The sequence below is a fragment of the Stegodyphus dumicola genome, chromosome 4, assembly GCF_044657685.1.
Source record: "Stegodyphus dumicola isolate Sdum_Otavi_A_Nest chromosome 4, ASM4465768v1".
Classification (NCBI taxonomy): domain Eukaryota; kingdom Metazoa; phylum Arthropoda; class Arachnida; order Araneae; family Eresidae; genus Stegodyphus; species Stegodyphus dumicola.
This window is the reverse complement of record NC_140771.1, coordinates 240,756,847-240,782,946: the sequence shown is the minus strand read 5'-3', so window position 1 is coordinate 240,782,946 and position 26,100 is coordinate 240,756,847. Positions and strand designations below refer to the sequence as shown.

The 26,100-nt window shown below is 35.0% G+C and overlaps 2 protein-coding genes across 4 annotated transcripts in view; one reads left to right on the top strand and one right to left on the bottom strand.

Moving 5' to 3' along the window:
- The window catches only part of Cad87A (cadherin 87A), a 164,418-nt gene that overhangs the window by 9,504 nt on the left and 128,814 nt on the right, over positions 1-26,100 (top strand). For 2 of the 3 annotated variants that reach the window (XM_035376800.2, XM_085816134.1), the window contains exons 2-4: positions 19,719-19,800; positions 22,266-22,343; positions 25,258-25,391. In XM_035376800.2, the coding sequence (XP_035232691.1) occupies positions 19,746-19,800; positions 22,266-22,343; positions 25,258-25,391 (267 nt within the window). In that variant the 5' untranslated portion in view covers positions 19,719-19,745. Of the gene's footprint in view, positions 1-179; positions 202-19,718; positions 19,801-22,265; positions 22,344-25,257; positions 25,392-26,100 lie in introns of those variants that run through there. The other variant, XM_085816133.1, reaches the window with a different exon arrangement.
- Positions 1-26,100, bottom strand: part of LOC118192048 (calpain-9-like) — a 390,870-nt gene that overhangs the window by 277,930 nt on the left and 86,840 nt on the right. The window lies entirely within an intron of this gene.

Below are 26,100 nucleotides of genomic sequence, written 5' to 3'. Positions count from 1 at the left end.
TTCCGAATAACTTTCTTTCAGGGCATAATCCCTACAATTTTAAACCTGAAGGTCGTATGAAAGGCAATATCCTCTCTTCGTCACGCCAGACTTCACAAGAAGGCCAATCGTAAAGAAAAGGGTCAGCTACTAGAATCATATCTTCTCTTCCTGAAGAAAAGGGTGCAGATTTCAAAATCAATAATCTCTCCGTCAAATACTGTAAGAGTTTTTATTTGGTGTTCATGTGACTACTTTTACTTATTGCATTAGGTTCATTGAAATCAATGTTGTTAGTAGAGTTTTTAAGCGAAATTCCAGAAATTTGCTCATATTTTTATTGAATTTGTTAGGTGTCAGATAATTCATTTAGTTTATGACTTTCTTCTAATAGTGTTAAGATTGCGCCTGTCTTTGGCAAGAGCCTTTGGACGCCGTACAGGTGACAATACGACTTTGCTCAGTTTTGAGTGTCCCCATGCCTCACAGACACAATACATCCATGATTTCTCCCGGATACGAGCCCAAGCCCTTCAGTACGGTGGTCAGAGTCACTAACCACTATCCTGTTGGGCCGCACACACACATGGTATATATATATGTATGTATGTATGTATGTATGTATGTATGTATGTATGTATGTATAATTAAAAGTTAAGTTGTAAGAACAAACGAAAAAAGACCAATTTGGTCAAAATTTTGCGCATTGTGCTGCAAAATTAAGGAAATTAGAAGATAAATTTTAGTACGCAAGCCAAAAAGTTACCAGAAACTGTGGCTCCGTGAAAACTTTAACATAAGCATATTTAGTTGCTATGAAATGTGTGAAAGAGGAGGAAAAAAAACAATATTTGAATATTTACAAATTAATAAAAAAAGCTGTATGCTAAACAAATTAAGTAATTTTTAACACAGTAAAAAAAACAAATCAATTGAACGAGGTAAAATAAAGATAGTAAGCTATATGCTGAACAAATAAATTAGATTTTAAAACACAGTAAAATACTAATCAATTGATCAAGGTAAAATATAAAAATATTAAAATTAAGAAGCGGTAAGTGGTTAATTAGCCCAATTCGAAGTTCATTTTGGCTTGTCAAGGGAACTTTTTAAAATGAATTTTGAACCGAGCTAACTCCATTACGCGTTTCGCCGAAACAGACAATTGAAACTTTGCGCGACAAATTTTCTTAATGAATTAAATAAACTATGTCAAAAACCTTAGTCCCAATTCTCTGTTCCAATTTCCCGACGCGTCCGCATATATTGACATATTAAGGTGTAAAAAATGGAAAGGTAATTCCGATGTACAGAAAAATAAATAAATAGCGATATTAGTAAAAATAAACAAGAACTTATGGATATATGTATATATATATATATACATATTCGTACAAATGTTCACAATATCGCGCAGTAATAACCAGTAGTTATCCTTCAAACTACTAAAACGTTAAATAGAACGCAATCCACAGCGCATTAAAGAGAAAGCTAATCCGATCAACAATAACAACAGCAATTAACTAAACAACTGAGCTGAGATGTTCTCTGTCTGGCTTTTTATAGCTTTAAATCGGTCGCGAGAAATTTCTAGTAAATTTCTTCTTCTCGAGATTTCAGGAAAGCAAAAGAGTAGAATTACGGTTACAGCTAACATACTAGTCAATTACATTAATTCAAATTAAATACAAATTACCAAGATAAACTTTTAATGAATGTTAAATGCACGTGCTTTTGTATTTTTACTTTTCCGGCATAGCTTTATCTTAAAACTCGTCTCGCGCTACATTGCACGAGGAATTAAAACAATTAATTCTACTAACACTAGCTGTCTAAATACAAAATTCGCAACAATATAAACAAAAGGAAAGAAGATCTAAGAATCCTGCGCCTAGGCTGCAATGAAATAATTAAACATAATCAAATGAATGAAATGGGACTACTCCTATCTAAAACTCCAATAAAGTAAAAATTAAAGAATGCCGATAAAGAAAATAAAGAATTAAAATTTGAAGACTACATAAATTCCAATTTGCGAGGCCGTAATAAGAAAAGGAAGAAAGTAAAATTGAGACAGTAAAAACTGAAAGGTAAAACAAAAAAATAAAAAAATTGAAATATTGCAAAAGAAAAAGAACCAAGTGGAAAACTGTCTTACAAGCACTAGCTAATAGTTGTGAGAAAACAAATTAAACTGAGATGCAAAAAGGCAAATAAAAATTAAAGCAGTATCATACAAAAATTACCGAAAAACGAACAACTGAAAAGATAGCGAAATAATGCTGACTCTTCACGGGGAATTAGCTTATTTCGCCCGCTTCCTAAATGCTGAGACGTCATGTCATGCATATGTAAATTAAAAATTGAAAAATTTTTATACTTAAAATATTCAGTTCCCGAAATTTAGCTAACTCATAAGCATATCAAGACATAGTGTAAAGGGAATTCATTTTTTTTTTACTGAGGCAAATAAATCAAGAGAAGCAATATTTTAGGCAAGTTTTGACTTTGAGCCTAACACTGTAAAACAACCGAAACTATTTATTAATGACAAATTCTTTAACTACAAATTCGTTATCCTGCCACACTATAATTCTTTAAAAATATAACTTTCCCTCCCAACATAGTATGGGAACCCATTAACGAAATCGCTAGCGATATAAGATCTCACATGAAGGTAAAAATATAAGTTTTACAGCATTCCAAACAATAATTAATGAGAGTATTAACACCACAGATACAGCGCAATTTACCGTTTTCGTTGGAAACGTTAGTGATGAATTTGAAGTAACTGAGGAAATAATGGGAATATTTCCTGTGAAAGGAGAGGTACACAATACGTTTTTTATGAAATGAAAATTAAAATAGATAAATATAAATTAAAACGGGATAAACTGCGTTGTGCGGCCTACTATATTATACACATTTTTTGCTGCACTTGTGCGGCCTATTAAATTATACACTTACGATTTTTCTGGAAGCATGAAAGAAGAAAAATGAGCAACGCCTTCGCCAGGAATCGAACCACGGACCTCTGGAATACGCGCTCAGCGTGTAGGCCACAGCACTACGAAGGCATGCTATGAAGGCGGGAGAAATACCTTATATACTCCCCCTTTTAAAGGGTGACTGAGGATTAGAGAACCCAATCGCCAAATCCTGGGTCTGGAGAATCATCATCCACAATCATTTTAGTTTGGGCGCCACTGTAAAGACATTAGGTATTTTTTTAGAAGCAGGAGAAATGAAAAATGAGCAACGCCGTCGCCGGGAATCGAACCACGAGACCTCTGGAATACGCCCCCAGCGTGCATACCACCACACTACGAAGGCATGCTAAGAAGGCAGGAGGAATACCTTATAACTTCATTTAAATTTACTCCCTCGAATTTCTTTATAGATCTATTTTCCATTCAATCAATTCACTTCTCATTTCGTGGCAAGGCAAAAATATATAAAATCTCAAACCATATTCATTAAAAATTGTAAAATACAAAAAAATCAAAAACACCAAATACAGTTAAAAACAGTTGAAAAAGAATTTTTTGCAATTAAAATTAAAGTTCTAACACCAAAATAAGCATTTCGCCCCCCAAAAGTTAACTTTTGGCCCCACTGGACAGAAAGACACAGAAATTGGTGTACAAACTGACTTTTCACTATTCTAACAACAGTTTCAATTGTTAACAAACCCGTTAGCCCTAGAGACACTTTATCAGGTTCAATGTTCCTTCTCACCTTCTTCGGGAACATACAAGGACCTGACTCGGAACAGAGAGCTTACTAAAGCTATGTTCACTAATTGTGGTAAGTAGACAGGATACAGACGAAGGGTATACAAAACCCTTTATTTTTCTCTATATACAATAACTTCCGTACTTCGGAATACACCGACCCGCTACTCGGGGTCTAACGTAAAAGTATAAAAAGAAAACTAAACTCTAATTTAACTTTAGAATAATAAACGTGGAAGATTGGCCTTATATTAACAGGAAGGCGTATGTAGTACAGATAACTGAGAACACTACAATACGTTTAAAAGTTATCAAGAGGATTAAAACCTCTGGCCTGGAAGGCAACAAGCAACTGCGTAACTTCTAAGGTAAGCGGCCTGCTTCGAACTCACTGCTTCCTCTCTCTCGCTTGGCAAAAAGCCACAACTTAAATACTTGGCGTTCGCCAGACAACTTTGCATAAAAACCTTAACGCTTATAATTCTGGCCGGAAGTAGAAAATACGAAGTGATAGTAAAGATTCAAAATAAAAGTAAACGTTAGTAAAACTTAAGATCCTTACAACTTAGCCTTTAAAATTGTTGATAATTCTATAACTATTGCATGCAGATTAATTAAAAAACTAAAATCTTTAACCGGAGCATAAGAAGAACATAATTCAAATACCTTTAAAGCAAAAATTGCACAATTTTCCAATAGGTAAGCATAAAAATACAGAGCACACCGAGGCGGGCAACAGCGTGGAAATATATATATACTTTTGGGTGCACTCGGTTTCAAAAAGAAAGGGAAATGCACAACTACATGTCATAACAGTTCCATATTCAAAATTTCAACGTTCTACGGCCATACCATAGATATTTTCGTGACGTCTGTACGCACGTACTTATGCATATATCTCGCATAACTCAAAAACGATTAGCGCTAGAACGCTGAACTTTCGTATATGGGACCGCTATAACATGTAGTTGTGTATCTGATTATTTTTTGCAACGGCCGCAATATAAAAGACATCGACGAGATACATATGATGCATAACCTTTCTCTTTTACCTTTCTCTATTTAACCTTTCTCTTTGACTCGTCGACTAATTTAAATATTCTCAATAAGTTGAAAGGAAAGACTAAACTTGTCATTAAAGCTTTAGATTGTAGTTATGTGAAACACAAGTGGAATAAAAACATTTCGTACATTTCCTATATCTTTAATTCAGCCCTATTATTTTAACTGAAAAATCTGAAGAATATAAGGCAAAAATTATACCATTATTACAACAAGAATTTGAAGAAAGATTTAAAGATTTGGACTCCAATTTTACATTCTTTTCATTAGCATTAAAAACGAACATAAGTAGCGTCTTAGAAAATTGACTAATGCAGTTAATTAATTGACAATGTGACATAAATTTTATTCAAAAATTTAAAAATACAGATTTGATTAAATTTTGTTCGCATTTTTCAAAACGAAAATACTCCCAGTTTTTCGCAATAACAAAATTGGTTTGTCTGTTAATACATTTATACGTGAACAGTTTTTTCCGCCGTTGAAAATTAATGAGAAGATCCGATTGACTGAAGAGCATCTGCAAATCTTTATGAAGACAGTTTTTAGTAATTTTTCTCTAAAGTAAAAGACGTTATAAAAATCAAAACGCCATAAGGCGTTCTAGTTGAAAATTATACAAATTGTACTTTTTTTTTCCTGTATGCTTCGAAGAAAATTTTAATAAATAAAAGACAGAGTCATTATTCATTATCAAGTTTTACCACACATGAAACATTTTCAAGACCTTGTATATTTTTACTCCACGTAAGTTATTTAGAGATTACTTCAACCTATTAGAATTAATTGAAGTAGATATCAGTTTTGAAAATCTAATGTTCATTAAAAGGGCATAATAATAGTAATATGCCAATACAGTTGAATTACAATGTGTAACGGAAAGAAATTTCTTGAAAATACCAAACTTTAAGTCTCAAATAAAAAGTAAATATAAATCCGAATTTCTTCCTTTGCATCATTATTACTACTGTTAATGAATACCTTTAAAAAAAAGTCACCTATATCACCCGTTTTAGTGAGTCGATTGACCAAATTAAATTTGCATTTTTCATACGTCGAAAGCGAGACTTAGTATATATATTAGATTTATATATAGCGTTCTTCTAACATGGGTATTTCGACACATTTCGGAATTTTTCTAAAACGACATACCGATTTTTTTCCATATTTCAATTTTAGGTCTCCTATTAGGCTTAAATAATAAATTTTGTAAAACTTGGTAAGAAACTTAGCGAGAAATTCAAAAATTTATCTTGGCGCACTTTTTCAGCTTGCGGTAAGAATAATTCATTTGCCCAAATTCTTAATTTATGGTAACTATTTTCCTTTCTCTTTCATTGTGCGCGAGCGGAAATAAAGTTGCTTTGTTCATTCTTTCAAATAATTTTAACAAAGTGCAGAAATCTGATTTGGTGCTGTTATCGCTTATAAAGAATATGCCAAATTTCAAAACACGCTAGTATGTAAATTCATGCTATATATCTTGGGGAATTTTCAATACGAAAATCTTAATTTTATCCAGGTGTGCCTAGAAATTCATTCACTTTAAGTTGACGGTAAAAGTTTTATAAGATATAATTCAAAAATCGCTTCGAAAAATATGTAAAAATTAATAAATAGGAATTTAATCTTAGGAAATTACTAATTTTAGGAAATTTTGAATAGAAAACTCTAATATTTTGCAGGTATGCTTAGAAATACATCTACTTCAAGGTGATGGCAAAAATTTTACAAGTCACAATTTGTTTCGAAAAATTTATGAAATTACTTTAAAATACATTTGAAAAATAAATCATAAAAATAGGCGAATTTTATTTGGAATGAACCTAAATTTCGAAATATGAAAAGAAGAATAAAATAAGTTTAATAAAAAAAGAGAGATTAATAAATATATACCAAATTTCAATTAGCATTGAAGAGCTAAAATTTTTAGAGCTAATTTTTTAGAAACTACTCATGGGATATTTAGAAAACTTGACGGTTTGCCATAATTTGAATCTTACGAAATATGAAACATATCGCGGCATGTTTTTTTTATTAGAAGTTTGATTTTGTAACAAAATATCTATGTTAGAACAATGCTTTATAAAAATACAATACATATCCTAAGTCACGCTTTCGAGACATAAAAACGCAAGTTAAATTTAGTTAATCGACCCAGTAGAAGGGGTGATTTGGAAATGTCGTTCTCCCCCCGTTTTTTGTGCAGAATATACCTTTTGATAAATATTCAGTAAGTGAAATTTAAAATTAAATGAATTTTTTTAAATTTTGCTAAAAGGATTTTAAAATTTTGTTTAAAATTTCCAATTTGTCACCTGTTTCAAGATTTTGTATTCAGTCCGTATCCAATCTGAATTTGAGACCACAAAGTTAAGTAATGAGTAATCTTAATTTAGAACACAAATAGAAATTCTTATGCCAAGTTGAATGCCAGCACCTTTCAAAAGTCAAAAGTTGAGATTCGCTAGGTTATAAGCATGGCAAACGCGATTTAAAAAAAAAAATGGCTGATGCATTCAGTGATATGATAAGAAATGTTTCTAATGTCAAAAGGCTGAAAAATTATTGCCAGCAACCTATAATGGGAAGAGAATACTAGAATTTCTGGTTATTGCTGTCGAACGGTCAAAGAAGAAAGATTACGTGAGAGACGGAAAACTTGACCTGAGGACTAATTCATAAAGAATGAATGAATGCGGAAGAACTCCAGTTACCTTAACGGTAGTCACAGGGCAGGGTTTTTAAAATTTTTCTTTGAATAACATGCATGTGTTTTATAATAATGATTTTATGTTAACAGCAAACGTCGAAATTTTTCTTTGAATAACATGCATGTGTTTTATAATAATGATTTTATGTTAACAGCAAACGTCGAAATTAAAATGGCTGATGCGTTCCCTTTTAGCTTAAAATGCTTTTAAATCATGATGTTATTGCAGGCAAATATTTTGATTTGACTAAAATAAAAATTTCATTAGCAAGCAGTTTTAATACGCAAGTAAATTTATGAAAATATATAAAGATGAAATACAAAAATTAATGCTGTCAAGTAAACATATTTAATACAGACTGCAAAACATACATAAATTATTACTAATAGAGCATTACTAATATACAGGGTTATCCAAATTGGTGCTACTTTGGTAGACGGTTGCACAGATTTTGGCGATTTTTTAGCGATTTTCCTTTGGCGAGTAATACAACTTATGGTAAACCCATTGCTGGATAAGTTATTTATGGTAACCTATACTTTGTTGTCATTTTATTTAAAAAATAGTGCGTTTTATTGTGCATAAATTCCGTGTTTAAAATATTATTTATGGCTTTTAAATATTAAAAATCAATTTAATTTTGCATTTTTATTTGAAATAAAAATTTTATTTTTTATCATATTTTAAGAAATTTTATGTTGTGGATGATGTAATCAATGACGCCACCTTACTTTAAAAGTAATTCGTTTTAATATGTATAAATTTAATCTAATGTTTTAAACAGTATTTATAGCTCTTAAATATTAAAATACAATTTAATTTTGCATTTTTTTTAAAAATGATTTTATTATGTATGAATTTTTAAATAATTTTAATTCTAGCCGTGATGTAATAAGCTCTCTGATTGGTTATAGAATATTTGTGCATTAACGAGCTGTAATCAGCTCCCTGATTGGTTACTGACAATTTGTGCATTTCCGCGCCGTTTTAAAATTTAATTTATATCTTCGAATTCCTTCAAAGATGTTATCTAAATTATGATTCTGATTTTTTATTGTGGTACTTATCAATAAACAACAGGTTAAACACTCAAAAAAATGTAAGTACATATTTTTCTTTTATTTTATAATTGTATACTTCAATTTTTGTTAAAAAAATTAATACACTATTTTCAGAAATTGCTGAGATAATAATTGTCCATATGTTTTAATGTTAATTATATTCTATATAACGTATTTTAAAGTATTTGAATTTAATAATATTCTAATTCTTTTAAATGTTGATATGATGGTTTTTAATTAGATATTCAATTTCAGTAATATTTTAATCTAATTAAACGTTGGCCCAATGTTTTTATAGCGGTGTTTTTATTCTCTTCTTTGCTATATGAAAGTAATAATAACCTTACTTTAGTATTTTATACTCATAGTAAATGTATTTATTTACACTTGCCTGCCATCTTAAAAAATGACATTTTCAACAAAAAATTAATCCATTACTTTTAACGATATTTATTTATTTATTTTTTTTTTTTTAAGTTTCGAATACTTTACTATGCGTAAAAACAGCGTTTTTCAAGATGGCTGAGGTTTGTAAAAATCGCGCCAACAATTCGGCCAACGTAAATCGCCAAAAATCCGTGCAACCGTCTAACAAAGTAGCACCTCCAAATTAAACTTCCCAACTCAGAGGCCTGTGCAGAGTGTTGTATGGGTCATAATGTGATAAAATTTTAAAAACAGACATTTCTGATCATGCGCTCGAGATTTATTACTGTTACGGATTTGGTATTTAAATAGCTAATGTTATTTGAATTGTAAATTAAATGGTTTTATTTCTCGCACAGTGCAGCGCGTGAAGAATATTAAAAGAAAGCTAAGCCGGAAAATTGAAAATACAAGAGCGCGTGCATTTAACATTTAATAAATATCACTTTTTTTTTTTTTTTTTTTTTTATTTGGAGAATGTACTAGAAAATTCTTGCGCGCGATTTTAAAATCTTATAAAAGGAGGAAAACCTCTCAGTTCGTGGTTGAAATTCGTCGAAACAGAGGAAGACAGCAGTAAAACCCAGATGAAACCTCTCTACAGTGATAGAGTAAAGAAAAAATTGGAAAACCCACCCACAGAGTACAAGGATATCATAAACTGGATCCAAGATCCTAAAATCAAAAAATTTCTGAACAGTATGGTTGAGCACGTTGAGAAGATCCGCGCTGCAAAAACCACGGCTGAGAAGTTTACTGCCGGGTTCAAAGCAGCCATGACACTGATGAGATTTGCTGAAAGTGAAGAGTAATCACCAGCTTAGAAGCATTTGAGGGAATTTCGCTATGTTTACGATTTCTTTTCACTTTTTCAACACACAGGTTCCCCTGTTTACAGCAGCAGAGCTCGGAGTCAGTACTTGGGTGGGTGACCACCCACGTGACTGGCCTCGACGTATCATCTTTCAAGGATCAAGGAAGTTTGTGTTACGGAGTTCTTAGGCATAAACGCCTTTACCTCCACATCATCTGAAGAATAAAATGTCATCATCAAAAGAGGGAATATTCTAATAAGGTAAAAATTTTTGTTAAGCCGAAAAAAGCTTTTAAGAATAAGTGCCTTCACACTGAAAACAAATAAAAAACTCAGAAGGTCTAATTTTGCGCCAAAATAAGAGCCAGAATAAATTAGATAGGGGCAGTCATCTTAAACAAAACTTTTTGCTAAAGACTAGAAAATAAAAGCAGGTGTTTCCTTGATACTTGATCTTTCTTTGCGAACGTCAACTTCGCGGAGGGGAAAGGACGGGGGGGGAACGCTCTTACGCGTCGAAAAAAGTTGCTGTGTCAGTTGGTCAGCTGACGGAGGGAGCAGTTTCGTTTCCGCGCGCTATTCAGTGCGGTCTTTAAGGCCAAATGATTGACACCTCTTTAGGGGTGCTAAAAGCAAGTAAAAGCCCTTTTAGAAGGGCTGAAAGAGCTATTTTGAAGTAGAGAAATAGTCAATTGACTTTAGATTTAAAAAGTTAGGTTCAGTCGCCTGCGACTGTAAAGCTTCTTCTTAAAGAAGCAGGAGGGGTTCCTCCGGTCAATGACTTAAGCATTCAAGACTCGAGAGGCGGGAAGGAGAAGGAACGAGAAGTAATTATTCACATGCATGTTAGTGTGAGCATACCTTGCCCGTTTAAATGGGTTTGCAGCATAGTCCGGGTCAAATTGGATACTTCGCCTGTGCAATTGTGTACTACAGTGTGCAATTCGCAACCAGAGCAAATCACCCCTGCACCGGATGATGAACGGGGAAGACTTGTCAGTCAGTTTTACGAACTCAAACATCAGTTCGAATCAATTCAGAAGCAGAAAAACTTCATGCGACGAACACCGACTCCTGTGGATACTGCCAGCTACAATCAGCTTGACAATGCTGGTAAAGTACTTTTTCATAAGATCAACGAGATAGCGAACGTGTTAGAAGTTCCTATCTTTCACTTGCCTCCGACCAGAGATGAATTTCTGAAAATCATCGAGACTGAGCGGTTAGCCAAAATGGCCGCTACAGCCGTTGAAAATCCTCTCCCTGTCCAAACGGAGGCGAAAACGACCCACGAGATCCGAGGAAAACCTGTTTCTGCCCGTAAGCGCAAGACGCAAACAGTGGACTCTGAGGGGTTTATTACTCCCGCCACGAGAAAAATGGGTAAACCTCCCATAATTGATTTAACTGTGGATAGTAACAGTAACCAAAATACTATTCAAAATTCAAATACTCCTATTTCAAATTCTTACTTATCTAGTACTAATATTACTAGAAAAAACAGTAAAAATAAATATGAAGCTATTAAAGAATGGCTCATCAACGGCGGTGACCCCGTCAAGGAGCAAACCCCCGAGGGAGAAACCAGTTCCGAGCAGGCACGGAGCGTTCCCCCCCCCCTCCACCACAGCCTCAAAATCAAATCCCGGCTATTCATATGAGGAGTAGCAAGAACTGGAAGACCCAGGTGTCTTTCTTAAGAGAAATTGCCCCAAACCTTAAAAGTACTCTCACTGGACCATATTTAAAAATTTTTGTACAGACTGAACTGGAGTTCAGGGAGGTCACACGTTGGATGAAGCAAGCCGGCATCCAATTCAAAACTTTTGATCTTAAACAGGACCGGCCAGTCAAAATTGTAGTCAGAGGCCTCCCTGTGGAAACTGATGTCGAGGACGTCAAAGAGGAAATCGAGTCACTGGGATTTAAAGTGCATCGCTTCGTTCGGCTTTACCAGCCAGGCTCCAGACATCCTATGCCACTTGTTTATGTACAAGTCATCCCACATCCTTTCCTCGACCAAGTGTTTGCCGTCAATGACATGTGGGGCACAGAGGTCAGCATTGAGCGTTATCGCGGCCGAAAGGGCCCTACTCAATGCTTTAGGTGCCAGGGATTTTTCCATTCTTCGGAACTCTGCACTTTGCCAATCCGTTGTGTGAGATGCTCTGGACCCCACTGGGCACGTGAGTGCACCAAGGGGCTTGATGTACCTGCAACTTGCTGCAACTGTGGTGGAAGTCATCCAGCCTCATATAAATCTTGTCCTCGACACCCAGCTAATAAGCGGTCTCGTGGAAAGAAAACCACGCTTAAAAATAGGGAAGCTGCTCAGACAGCCCCCTCTCAAGGTTCTTCTAAGCCCCAAGCACAAGCTACTAAAGCACGTCCCATGCCTGCTCCCCCTAACGACGTCAACTCACCGTCGTATGCAACGGCGGTGAAGAACGCCACCGGGCACGGATTCAGAGCTCAGAATCCAAGACTGCCGGCCGCAGAAAAACCTGTAGCCCCAGCAGTATTAACCTCAGCAGAGTGTGCAAATGATTCCGAAGATGTCTTCGCATCCACACTAAAATGCTTGATTGAAATCTCCCGTGACCCTACGGTAGACAAGCATATTCTGCTTCAAGCCTTCAAAAGAGCTATGCCAAAGCTTAGGCAGGCAGACGCTCTGATGAGGGCCTTTTACTTATATGAAAGCTATATCGAGCTTTCAAATTAATTTCGACCTTCATTAGACCCATGTCTTCTGTTTTTCAGCCAGGAATCTTTTTAAACGGCCTAATATTCAATTGTGTCAGAAAAAGTTCATTTACCAACTCTGAACTAACCATTGGCTCCTGGAATGCCAATGGACTTCAAAACAAGATCCATGAAGTAAGAGACTTTGTGGTAGAACACGATCTTGACGTGTTTTTAGTCCAAGAGACTCATCTAAACTCAGGGAATACTCTCAAAATTGGGAATTATGACATTTACTCGACGGACAGGGTGTCACAAGGCAGAAATCCGAGTGGTGGCACTTGTATTTATGTGAAACATTCGATCAAACATCACATAATACCGTCCCCTGATTTAAATATTTTGGAAGCGACTATTATCCAAATTTTCCTTCAAAATTCTCCCCCACTCACAATTGTTTCAGCTTACTTACCTCCACAATCAACTGCACGTGGAAGGCCTTCTTTCCCTGTCAGTGATTTTGACAAACTTTTGAATATTTCAAATCACCTGATCATTGCTGGCGATCTAAATTCACGTCATACCGCATGGTTTTGTCCTAACAGGAACAGGTATGGCATTAGTCTAAATTCATGGTGCCAGAGTAACCATGTACAGATCATAGCTCCTACCCTCCCGACTTACTACCCTGTAAGAGGGTCCCCTGCAGTACTCGATCTGGCTGCTTTCTATAATATTTTCTTTAGGCATGAAATTGAAGTGATACAAGACTTAAACTCTGATCACTATCCTATTTTGATAACCTTAGATGTTCAAAATCGTTACTCAAAATTACAGGAGCGAGTCTCAACAAATTGGGACGATTTTCGATTTATTTTGGAAAACACTGCACTCCCTCCCATACAAATTTCCAGCAATGCGGACTTTGACAGGCAGATTAAAAATCTGGAGTCTTTACTTAAAGAAGCGAGAGCTGCGGCTTCAAAACCTATTCAGCACCCTGGTGCTAGACTCCCACCTGAGACTAAATTCAAAATTAAGCAGCGGAACTACATGCGAAGAATCTGGCAAAGGTCGCGCGATCCCAATATCCGCGTCCAATTTCGCAAGATACAAAACGAGATAAGGACTGAAACCCGCTTATTAAAACAAGCGGAGTGGAAAAATTATATTGAGTCCCTAACGACTGAAAACAAATCGATTTGGCGTGCAGCCGCCCGATTACGCAAACATTACAAGCTCATTCCGCCCCTTGAAACGGCCGATGGCGCACAGATGGCCTACACAGACTCAGAAAAGGCCGAAGCTATTGCTGACAGCCTTGCTACTCAATTCACACCAAACAACGACTCCTACTGTAACCGCCCGGTTACACAGGGGCGCATCCATTCACGGGTTGAAGACTTTCTATCACAACCTTTCACGCCTGACCTCAGGCCAACTGATCCAACTGAAGTCATGGTTTACATTGATAAAATTAAACCTGACAAGGCCCCCGGCATAGATTCAATTTCGAATCGCATGATCAAAAACTTCCCCGTAATGTTTATTGTCTGGATTACGGTCCTTATTAATTTAATGCTCAGGAGAAGCTATTTTCCCGACTGTTGGAAAACTGCAGCTGTCGTGCCCATTCCAAAACCGGGACAAAATTTAAACTTACCCGTCAATTACAGACCAATTAGTCTGCTCTCGTCTCTCTCAAAAATCTACGAGTATGTCTTGCTTAATCGCCTGAATGAATTCTGTCGAGATCAAAATTTGATCATCCCGGAACAATTCGGCTTCCGACCTAAACACTCCACTGTACACCAGTTATTACGTGTAGTGGAATTCATTCATGAAGGCTTTCACAAGCGAGAGAAAACTGGTATCGTCTATCTTGACGTAGCCAAAGCCTTTGATAGGGTTTGGCATGACGGACTTATCTACAAGCTCATGCGGCTTGGTTTCTCGGCTCATTTCATTAAAATTATTAACTCGTACTTGACCGGACGAAGTTTCCGTGTGCGAGTTAACCACGAATTCTCCACTCCCCGCCCAATCTATGCCGGCAGTCTCGTCGCGCCTTCAGTTTTCAACCTCTACGTAAATGACATTCCTAAGGCCCCTAGTATCGATCTTGCTTTATATGCGGACGATACAGCCATCATCGCACAACATTCCAACACCTTCACGGTAATCTCTACACTACAGAGTTACCTTTCAGCCTTAGAACTCTGGCTCGGTTTGTATAAAATCAAAATCAATGTCGCAAAATGTGCTGCTACTCTGTTCATCCGAAGAAATATCCCCCGTTTAGATAACTTAATTCTCTTCGGTGAACCTATTCCCTGGGTTTCTTCATATAAATATCTTGGTGTATTACTTGATTCAAAATTAACTTGGCAACCTCACATTCAAAAAGTCATTGCGAATGCGACGGCTGTCAAATCCAATCTGCGCCCCTTCTTCGCTTTAAATAGCGACCTGTCAATTGACAACAAGATTTTGCTCTACAAGTCTATCATAAGGCCTGTTCTGACCTATGCATGCCCCATTTGGGGCCCATCAGCACTGACTAACAGAAAACATGTCCAAACTTTTCAATCTAAATTGCTTCGGCAAATACTCAAAGCTACGTGGTATATAAGGAACGAAGAGATTCATAACGATCTCAAAATTATGCCCATTAATCGCTTTATACAGCGACTTTCGGAAAACTTTTTCAAAAATATTCAACATGTTGCAAATCCTGTGCTGCATATGCTACCTGTATATGACGTATCATCTTTCTTCATACTAGTGAAGATACATCACAGCTTGTACGGCGGCCAGATGCTTGAACCCTCCTTCTCCAAAGTCTACTTGACCAACTCACGTGCATTAGCACATGTTCCTGCTTCACCTTTGTCGGTGCGGTGTAAATCACCTTAATTTTTAATTCTTCCCAACGCCTTAGGGCATATCTCCAACAGAGACGGTTAAAGTAGCAGAGGCTACTAAATGCCGCCTAACCATTCACTCGATTTCGATTTCGATTTCAGTTCGTGGTAGTTACTTAGTTTGTTGTTATTTAGAAAACTGCTCTTGTTGACTGTAGCGAATTCGCGGATTAGCTTTCTTTAGCTGTTTTGAATTAGGTTCTCTTGAACGTTTGAGTAGTTAAAAGATAACTACTGTGAGATATTGTTATACTCCACGGATATTTTAGGAAATTTAAGCATATTTGTTGTGATAATAATAAATTTTTGTTCATTTTTCATCGGACTTGTGCATTCATTTCGTAACGAACCCGTACGCACGCAACAATACTAATACAGCATTATTAATGGATGAGTAAGTTCAGATAGTAAATTCGAAACCGTTCCGGCTATTTTTAAAAAAACTGCCGTTAGATTCTAGGCTTGCAAAGATAATAATAAAAGGCATATCAGAAGGGTAGTAAATATTAATTAAAAATTTGGGGGGAAAACTATGAATTAATAATGAATATATTTTATCAAAATATGAAATATCTGCTTTTCACGCACAGTGTCCACCAAGCAGTAGAACTGCATCAAGGCAAAGCAAGCAGCCACTCGTCAAAATCTACTGTTAATTTCCTGATAAAAACAGAACAAAAAAGTGGTATCAAGGCCATACCCTTCACTCATATCCCAACTTATCTCCTGATGTATCTATCACCCATGAATTTCCATGCCAATATAGTAGACTTTTAAAAAGTGTATAAGATACTTCTCCTTCGTGCCTTCGTGGTGTAGTGGTCAGCACCCTGAGCCAATATTTCAGAGGTCCGTGGTTCGATTCTCGGCGAAGGCGGCTGCTATTTTTCATTTTTCTGCTTCCAAAAATATATACCTAATGTCTCTACAAGTGGCTTGTCCGAACTTTGACCTGCAATCCTCCTTGGACTTTGGAAAGCTGTTCAAGAGGAATGGGATAAAATACCTCTTCTGATGTCTGCATCAAAGGTCAGCGTTATCAAATAGAACATACAAAAATGAGTTAAATTATTTCTGTAAATACAATAAATATCGTCCAAAAAATGTGCAAACAGCTTCTGGTATCCTAGCCATAGAAATATTTAATAACTGGACAGTTTTTAATTCTGCACGACAGCGTTTCTTATCAAAAAATCAGATCTTTACCTTCTTGGTCCAAAGACATACAGTAAAAAGAGCTTAATTGCTTGGTACGAAGAGACCTCGACCTGAAATCCTAGCGAGCTTCCTTTGAAATAAATGTCGTTACGTTATCACTCGGCAACAGTTCGTAGTGTAGCAGAATAAATGGGATTAATATCATGGAACACTGTTGCTGATGTCCAGCTCCTTCTGCAACATTACTTCACATCATTGGAGTTGTAACAACCATTAAAAATTGAATTCGTCCTCTGATTAATCGCTTCGGGAAAGTTTAGGGAATTAACAGCAGTAATTGTTCAGTAACTTTTACCTACTGTTACGAATTTTGTATAAGTGTAAATAATTTTAATGAAATTATAGTATTTTTTGTATAATGGGGTTTTCATCCGCAGAGAACCCGTTGGCGCTTCGGGAAAGGACCCGTTGGCGCCGTTGCAATTTTTACTCACCAAGCTCGCGGCCGTAAACGTGATTTTTTAGTGCATGTAAATTTAAGTTAGCAGACAAAACAATATATTAGGCATATGGTAGTAAAAATTCACAGATAATAAGCATGTATACGTAAAACTAACCGGTTAAACGGGATATACGAAAATAAACCTGTCTTTTTCATAATATACGTATTTCACAATACTCACCTTCAACAGTAATCAAAGTTTCTTCGGTAGGGTACGAACTGCGCCAAATTTGATCGAAGTACACCCTTTTCTTCAATAGCATTGTTAATAAAACTAGAACTTTATACATTTTATTATTTTTCAAGAGTCATTTGAACTGTATTCCTTACACCAGCAGTGGTTTGCTAATTTTGATGACCATGGGGATGCATCAAACTATTCTGTCGTCTTAGATAATCAATAATATTTTTTATTTCAATTTAATCAGCTATTTATGCCACACCTGCCATCCTCTGAAAGGTTATTATTAGAAAAGCATTAACAATATAGTATCTTGTTAAAATTTTACGCCATAAAAATTGGAGCCGAGAACCGGCATCTATCGACGAAAACTTTTTTAATTATACGAAAATATTTATATCTATTCGTTGTTAAAAATTCAGAAAAAAATAACGGGGAAATCAGAAAAAATAATAATAAATAAGAGAAGAATAATATAAATCTCCAAATGCGAACAACGACGGTGATAATTCAACAAAAAGAACGCAAGAGGAATGGTTGCAACCTTCGAACAAGCGAATAGGATGAATCCGATAGGTTACCAGGTTTGAACTATTATCGCCAAAGTTGGCGATGTTTACATTTACCGGGTACTCTGCGGAAGTGCTTCCGTATAACGTAATATGGAATGCGTGAAAGAGAAGATGCTCTGCCGGAAAAATAAGAATACAAGGACAAGTTTATTTAACATCGAGTAAATGGCTATCTCGCTAAATTAGTGAGATATCGCCAAGCTGGCGATGGTTTTGGCGACTAATTTGGCGAGTGCGGTTTTTGTGTAACTGTAATGAGTATTTTAATTAAATAATTGCAATTTATCCTACATGTACCCGGCTTTCAAATGTGTTCCAGTAAATTCGAGAAATGAAAGGTACTAAAGATTTCTCGGCGGCCAGTGGAAAACTAAGCATGACTAGGAAGAGCATTAGTTTTTCAGTAGTAGTTATTTTGTTTAATGTGAGTTCGGAGTACGAAGAGATCTCCGTACGAGCTTCGCCTTTTTAGATGCTCTTCGCATTGCATTGTGTTTAACGTTTTTAATAGTTTGGAGGGTAACTACCGATTGTGCTGTGTGATACTGAGAAGAGTTGTACGAGTATTTTTGTAGAAAGTTACAAGCCTGAAAAGTGTTTCCTTTGCTAAAATGAATTTTATGAAGTCGTCATTGATTCCGTGTGCATTCAATCTATTACGAAACCATATGCACGCAATCCTAAAAACATAAGAGTAATGTACAGGATGTTGCTTATTGTATTAGAGGAAAAGAAAACATACATGTGAACGCTCTAATTATTCTATTTTGATAAATCATATTTACAGTGAAATTATAGTTATCCAAAGGCGTTCTATGTGTGACCCTGCGGTGACTCGGCAAATATATATGTGGTATTCCAGTTCCTGACACACTAGTGATAGAATATTTTTTTTCATGATTCGAACATTTAGTTATCCGTTGCTTCTATTGCTGTAAGTCCTGGGGAAACCGAGGCAGAAACACTTTTCCATTAATAATACCCTATAAGAAAAAAATTACAAGGCTTAGATGTGGAGATCTCGAGGGCCAACAAAGCAATGATATACCGTTTAACCCAGCAGAGCCAATCCAGCGATGGAGGCAGACTATCGTTCAGGTACTGGCGTACGTTTTTATGCCAATATGGTGGGGATCGTTTTGTTGCAGAATAAAGCCGGGAACCACTTCCTCCAGTGAGGGAACAACTCCTGCGATAGCCCATGTTGGTAAATGGACCCGTTAATTCAAAAACTACAGCTGTCGGAAATGGCTCAGAAAACGTTCACCTTTGGAGAATCAAGCTTATGTTCCGTTACACCACACGGATTTTTCGTGCTCCAGAATCGTGAATTACGGCGATTAACTTTCCCGGAAACGTGAAAAGTGGCTTCATCCGTAAATACATGTCCGTTCAAGAAACGATCTACCTTCAGCTTATTTTGCAAATCTCACAGAAATATTTAAGCAATGGTTTGTCGAAAGGTTTTAGCGCCTGCATCATCTGAAAGGCGTATAACAGGAATTGTACACGTTTCCTTAAGACTCATCACACCGATTGGTGTTCTGCCCATACGGTGGTTCTTTACCAGATTTCGTGCGAAAATGTCTTTGACCGACTATAAGCAATGATGTTTTGGCGTATTCCAAAACGCAGTACGTTTTCTCATGCATGGACTGCGCCATTTCGATTAACAGTGTCTCTAGCGGCGATTTCTTAACCGGAAGACTTCTCGTTGTTGCCACATAAAAGTTATATAATTGTAGTTTCAGAATTAATTTGTTTCAGCTTAAGTCAATTACAAAATTTGTACTCTGCTATTCTTTTTGCCCCATTCAGTATAAAATAACATGTTATGATTTCCTGTCTATTTAAAATTTATATGTTGTGTTGAGTTGAGGTAATAGAATTTTAATTTATTTTGCAGTGTCTTCATTTAAAGATTTAAAGAAAAATGAAAGGAATTAAAATGTGGATGTTCGCTGTTGCTCTATTTTCTTGCAATTTAGGTGAGTATAACTTTGAATAATATTCGTATTATTATTCAAAATGATCATACAAGAAACTTATCTTTTATGTTATGAAATTATTAAAATGTAAAATGCTTACAAGTTAGTAAATTTAAGAATGTTTTTAGGAACAAAACGGTTGCATGCCATGTAAGAAAAGACTTGTACAATCAATGTTGTTTACTGTGATTTTCCGAGCACTTTCAAGATCTTTTTAAAACTTCATCGTTATACTTTGTGTGTGAAATAGAATTCTTTTATTCACTGTATACATCCTGATTGGGAAATTTGTTTCATTTCATATTTATATGTTTCAGTGTCTTTCGATTTTAACAAATTTAAATTAAAAATTCTTTTGATTAAAGGAAAAGAAAAATATTTTAGATTAAAGCATTTTTCTGCCAGTTGCCCGAGATTTTTAAACCCTGGATTCTCCTTTGTTTATCTGTAGAACATATAATACACACACACACACATATATACGTATATACTAAATAGTAAAGTTTTGCTGAAACATGTTTTCATAAAAAAGCTTTATCACAGAGAAATATTTTTTAAACATGTTAAAAATTTCCAGCATTATAAATTTATTCTGTAGCTTAGCTAAATTTTACAAAATTATTTTGGAATTGAACTGTATTTGATATGCGTCCTAATCAAAAATTGAAAATGATTTCTTCTTAGTTTATCTTAAAGATTACTTTAAGTGAGAAAAAATATAACCTTTTTACTTCCTTGTACGAAGTAAAAGAAGTATTGTAATCACGAAAAATTTCGGGTATCGGATTTCATGAAAATACCCTTTTTGACCGCTCTCGAATCCGTTTGGACCATGTTTTTGCGTGACATCTGTAAGTACGGGCAGAATAAAGGACTCTTATTTCCGAAACGGATTATAAAAGGAATTTAAAGTGGATTCAGAAAGAATTTTTTTTAGTTACGTCTGTATATACGTATTTATATATCTCGTATAACTCAATAAAGAGTATCAGTGAGCTCTGTGTTTTTATTATTATAATGTTGGTAAACCGAGGTATTTTTGTTTTAAAAGTGATTGAATTATGTTGTTGTTATGTTCCGGTTAAGGTTTTTATGCCTTTAGTTAATCTGCAAGCAATAATTGTAGAACTATCAAAGTTTCAAAGTTTAAGTGGCGCTAAGCCTAACGAGGCCACCTTTGTTTACATTTGAAACTCTTGAGTCAGTCATTGCACCATCTTCAGTGTCTTTTTACACAGTGGGACCGAGAGTTAACTTTCAGTTTTTTGCATTGGAAATTTTGCCATCTTGCCCGTAATCTTCGTAAAAACTTAATTAATTCTATTTGTAAAATTTTTTAAACTGCTTCTAACTGTATTAATTGTTTTAGGTTTTTCTGTATTTTACAATTTTTAATGATGATGTTTTGAGTTTTTGTGTATTTTTGCTTTGCCTCGAAGTGAGAACTAAATTGAATGAATAAGAAATATATCTCTAATGAAATTCGACTAAAAAATTGTATATAATTTAATGGGCCGTAGAAGAAAGTCATGTGGTCTCCACATCAGATGTTTGAAGTTTATCTTGAAGTTTACCATTTTTAAAGAAACGTACAACGAACTGGACACCAGTGTCTAAGTCCAATTATCTCACTAACGTATATTAATATATGTTACCGTGAAAGACCGAAATTGGAAAATATCGACTTTCACCGGAGAATGTCAACATTCACCAAATACGTCGGTGAAAGATCGAATATTTATTTACATTCTTGTACATTCGGACCCTCACCGGTGTATGTCGACAATCACAGATATGCTCTGGTGAAAGTCGAAAAGAGAGGAGTATATGTACACGTTGCCATTCCAAAAGGAAGTGTTCCACAAATAAATGCAGTTGTAAAAGCAAGGGCCTCTTGTGCAATTCAAAGTGTCATAATAGTAGTTTAAGTTGTTGCAATAAATAAGATTTGAATCACATAATTTGGTAAGTTTATAACTTCTATTATTTTCCTTTTTCATTTTGAATGTACTGTGTGTTTCATTTTGAATGTACTGTGTGTGTTATGTTCTTAAATTCTTATTCTGATTCTCAAGTGCGTGTTTTCGCGAATGAATTACGGAGAAGGAAATATAATATTCTTATATGTTCAACATTCACCATTAGTACATGGTGAATGTCGACATTCACCGGGATAAGTCAGAAATAAGGAATATTTCGGACATACACCAAGCGACTATGTGAATGTTGACATTCACCGGTGAAAGTCGACATTCTCCAGATTTCGGTGTTTCACCGTAACATATATATATTTGCTATTACGATTTTGGAACTTAGGTATTGATGTCTAACTTATTGTGCCTTACTCGATGCAGGCAATGAATATTGATAAACTTGGCTGTTTTTAGTAAACTGTGAGCATTAAAAAATGTATTGACATTTATCAATTTATTGTAAAATGGAATGTCACGTGTTTTCTATTTTAGGCTTGAGTTTGTCAAATAGTCCGCCAATATTTTTGAGAAATATCGATTTGGCTGTCATAAAAGAAAATACACCAGTAGGTAAGTAATGAGAATTTATTTTTAAAGCTCATATAACATGGCTTTTGATATTACGTAATTATTAAATAATGATTGTTTAGCTTGATAATATTTAACGTGGAGGGTTACTCTAAAATTATACCATGGCATATTAAATAATCGAGTATAACTCAAATGCGCGAGAAAGTTGTGAAAAATGGTCCATTTGAGCACCGAATTTTATGACCTCGTAATTGCACGAAAAAAGCCTTGCCCCCAGACGTCACCATAGGAGGTCTTCACATCTCGTTCAAATACCATATCTATAAAAGTTATCCCCTTTCAAAGAACTGAGAGCTGCCGTCCAGACAGGAAAGTGGATAGTGAATCTGACTGCCCCGGGTTCGAATCTCGAAGAAGGCATGGATGTAAATTGTCTATCCCTTCACAGGAGGGAACAGTGGCCCACCTATTACGTGCCTGCTTAAAAAATGATTACCGTTTCGGCCTTAGTTGTGGCCAACGGCAATAACGGCTAATGCCTGTCACAGGAGGGGGGGGGGGGAGGAAAGAGCAATGAGGTGCGTAAAACAGAGATAGAAATTGGTAAATTTATTTATTTTTAGGTAAATACTGGTAAATTAATTTTAAACAGCATATATTCAGAGTTTCCGGCAGATAGTCTCGCACGCTGGAGTTAGAAATATTTCATTCCATGCAGCGTTGCCACTCTCGCTTTGAAATCGTTGAGTTTGTTAATTAAATTTCGTTAAGGCTTCACAAAATATGAAATGGATAAACAAATAAATTCCAAATTCGGGATTCTAGATGCCCATGCTCGGGTGTAGGACTACGATATTCAACATTTGATCGGTGTAGGTATCGCTGATTTTTCACAATGCGAGAAACATACATCCAGCATATTCATGCAGATTCATACGAATTCTTCATTGTTTAATTTCTTTAAATATACTACAGGACGATTACAATTTGGAAAGTGATTCGAAACAAAAGGCCGTTTCGAGAATAATAGCCCCTCTGGGGTAACGTCCCTTTGGGCTACTAATAACCCTAGGATAATGCTACTGCTAAAATACATATCAAAATAATAATAATACAATTATACGTAAATTAATACTAATGATATTAATAGAAAGATGTGATATAACAACAATATAATGCATTAATTCAAAACTTAACCATACATAGATAAAAACATGAACTTTTGTCTTCTTAGTGAAGATTATGGCAAATGTTTTTTCGACGTTAACCTGAATTTTCTATTTCAGTAGGCAGGCCTCCAGTGCATTTACACTACGGCTACCTGCATGAGGGAAGGACTCTGTTATGCATGTTACACGAGAAACATACATCCAGAATATTCCTTCAGATTCATACGAATTCTTCATTGTTTAATTTCTTTAAATATACTACAGGACGATTACAATTTGGAAAGTGATTCGAAACAAAATGCCCTTTCGAGACTAATAGCCCTTCTGGGGTAACGTTCCTTTGGGCTACTAATAAAACTATGATAATGCTGCTACTAAAATATATATCAAAATAATAATAATAACATTATACGTAAAAATAATACTAATGATATTAATAGAAAGATGTGATATAGCAACAATATAATGCTGTTATTAATTCAAAACTTAACCATACATAGACAAAAACAATAAAAATTCAATGCCACATAAAAAGATAATGTTGGTACATTATATAAAAATAATGATAATAAATGTTTAAATTGCTGATAAAGTTGCTCAAAACAGCAAAGGCTTCAGGGGTATCAGAAAACCCTATACCGACAATGTTAAATTGGCCATTTTCGATGTACCTTTTCTCAAAATCTGCTGTAGATACAAGATTGAAATTTTTTCTGTAATTAAAGTATACCTATCAGATTATACTGAAATGAGCTTTTGAAGCATTTTGAATTTTAGAGTAAATTACAGAATATTTTGTTAGGTATAGTAAAATTTAACACTTTTCTCACACACAAAAAAAATTAAAAACAATTTTTTGTCTAAGTTTATTACAAAAAGCTCATTTCAGTAAATATTAAAGAACCTAATAAATAAGCCATAAAAAGTTTAGATACCTGTGAGCAGTAGTTCCTGAGAAAAGGTTCATCGAGTGTAAAAAAATCACTTTTGGAGAAAAACGCGTTTTTATGTAAAAATCCTCATTGATCAAAGCAGTAGATGACAAATTAAAACTAGATTTTTTTACAGTTCTAATTTTCATAGAGATTAAAGAATGATATTTTTAGAAAGATAAAAGTGTAGAGAATTTGGAAATGCAAAAATCCGAAATCACATTTTTTTGAAGATTTTGGCGTTCCAACACCCCTTTAGAACACCTGACAAGGTCAAAGAAAGCAGGAGGCCAGAGAAAAGAGTTATAACTTAAATGTAGTTCTGGCGCTCGCATATAACATGCAGGAAAATAAGATATACTCTACACCTGCTACAGCTTTGCCGCAACCATAAAATACGTTGTTCACGATATTAAAACGAAATAAGCAATTTCTAAAATTCCCATAATCAGTTAAAATCTTAGTTTATAATTGGTTAAAACGCGAACTTCGTTTGATGGTAATAATAAATGAAATGGGTCATTATTTCGGAAAACGAGCAGAATATCTTTCTTCTCCTGATGGAAATTATTGCAGGGATTAATTATTGAATTATGATTAATTATTGAATTATGATTAATCATTAAATTATGCACATTGATCCTTTCCATTTGTATTTAATAGAAACGGTTAAATTTTACCAGTAAATGAAGCGCATGTCTGGATACCTGTCAATAACCAGTAATTCCAAGGTTATATAGCAGTTTATTATTTGCCATATAAACTCTAAACTTTTCGGGTTTTCTTTTATCCACTGTCATTTTTATTTTTATTTTTATTTTTATTTTTATTTTATTTTATTTTAACATTCAGGAACTGAGTTTTTCCACTTGTTCGGAACTGATCCCGAAAATTCCACTGTCACATACGGCTTAGAAGGCACGGACAGGTTCCATGTGGATTCCAAGACAGGTATCGTCACGGTGGCTGCTCCCATAGACCGTGAGGTAAGAGTCACTTATTTAACTCTCGTAGAACATTTTTTAAAACTTTAAAAAATTCATACCTTAAAACTAAATTCATTGTCAGCAAATTAAAAGGGATGTATTTCCCCACCACCACCACCACCACCGAAGTCTATCTGCGAAGCGTAAATACACTTTGACGTTTTGATTATCTTTAAAACTCGTGATTTAAAGCGAAGATAAATTCTGGTCTTTTTCCCTTTTCAGACGTTTTCATCGAGCAGTAGCACTTGCGGCCACATTTAATAATTTTCGAAAATTTATAAATGTTAGAGACGTAATAAAACAATTTAAATTTTTTATTATGCTGATGCTTTACGATCGTTCATATACACTCATGTCCATAAATTAAGGATAATGCAAAATCAGGCAAAGGAAGAGTTAGAAGCAAAACAAATTTGACTTATTTGTAAAGCTTATTTATTAAACAAAAGGTAAAGAGCAAACAAAGATGCTATATGTTTGATATTATTAAAAAAAACTAGCGATTTTTTCTCCCTGGAGCAAATTACAAAAAAAAAAAAAAAACCTATTTACATAAAACCAATATTACATGGTTGGTATGATTGTTAATACATTGTATGTTTCCCAGACTATGCAATGCAGTCCGTACAATGCCTAGGCATGCTGAGTATCAAATTATCGATCTGATCTTGGGGGATATTACACCACTCAAAAAGCAATACTCTCC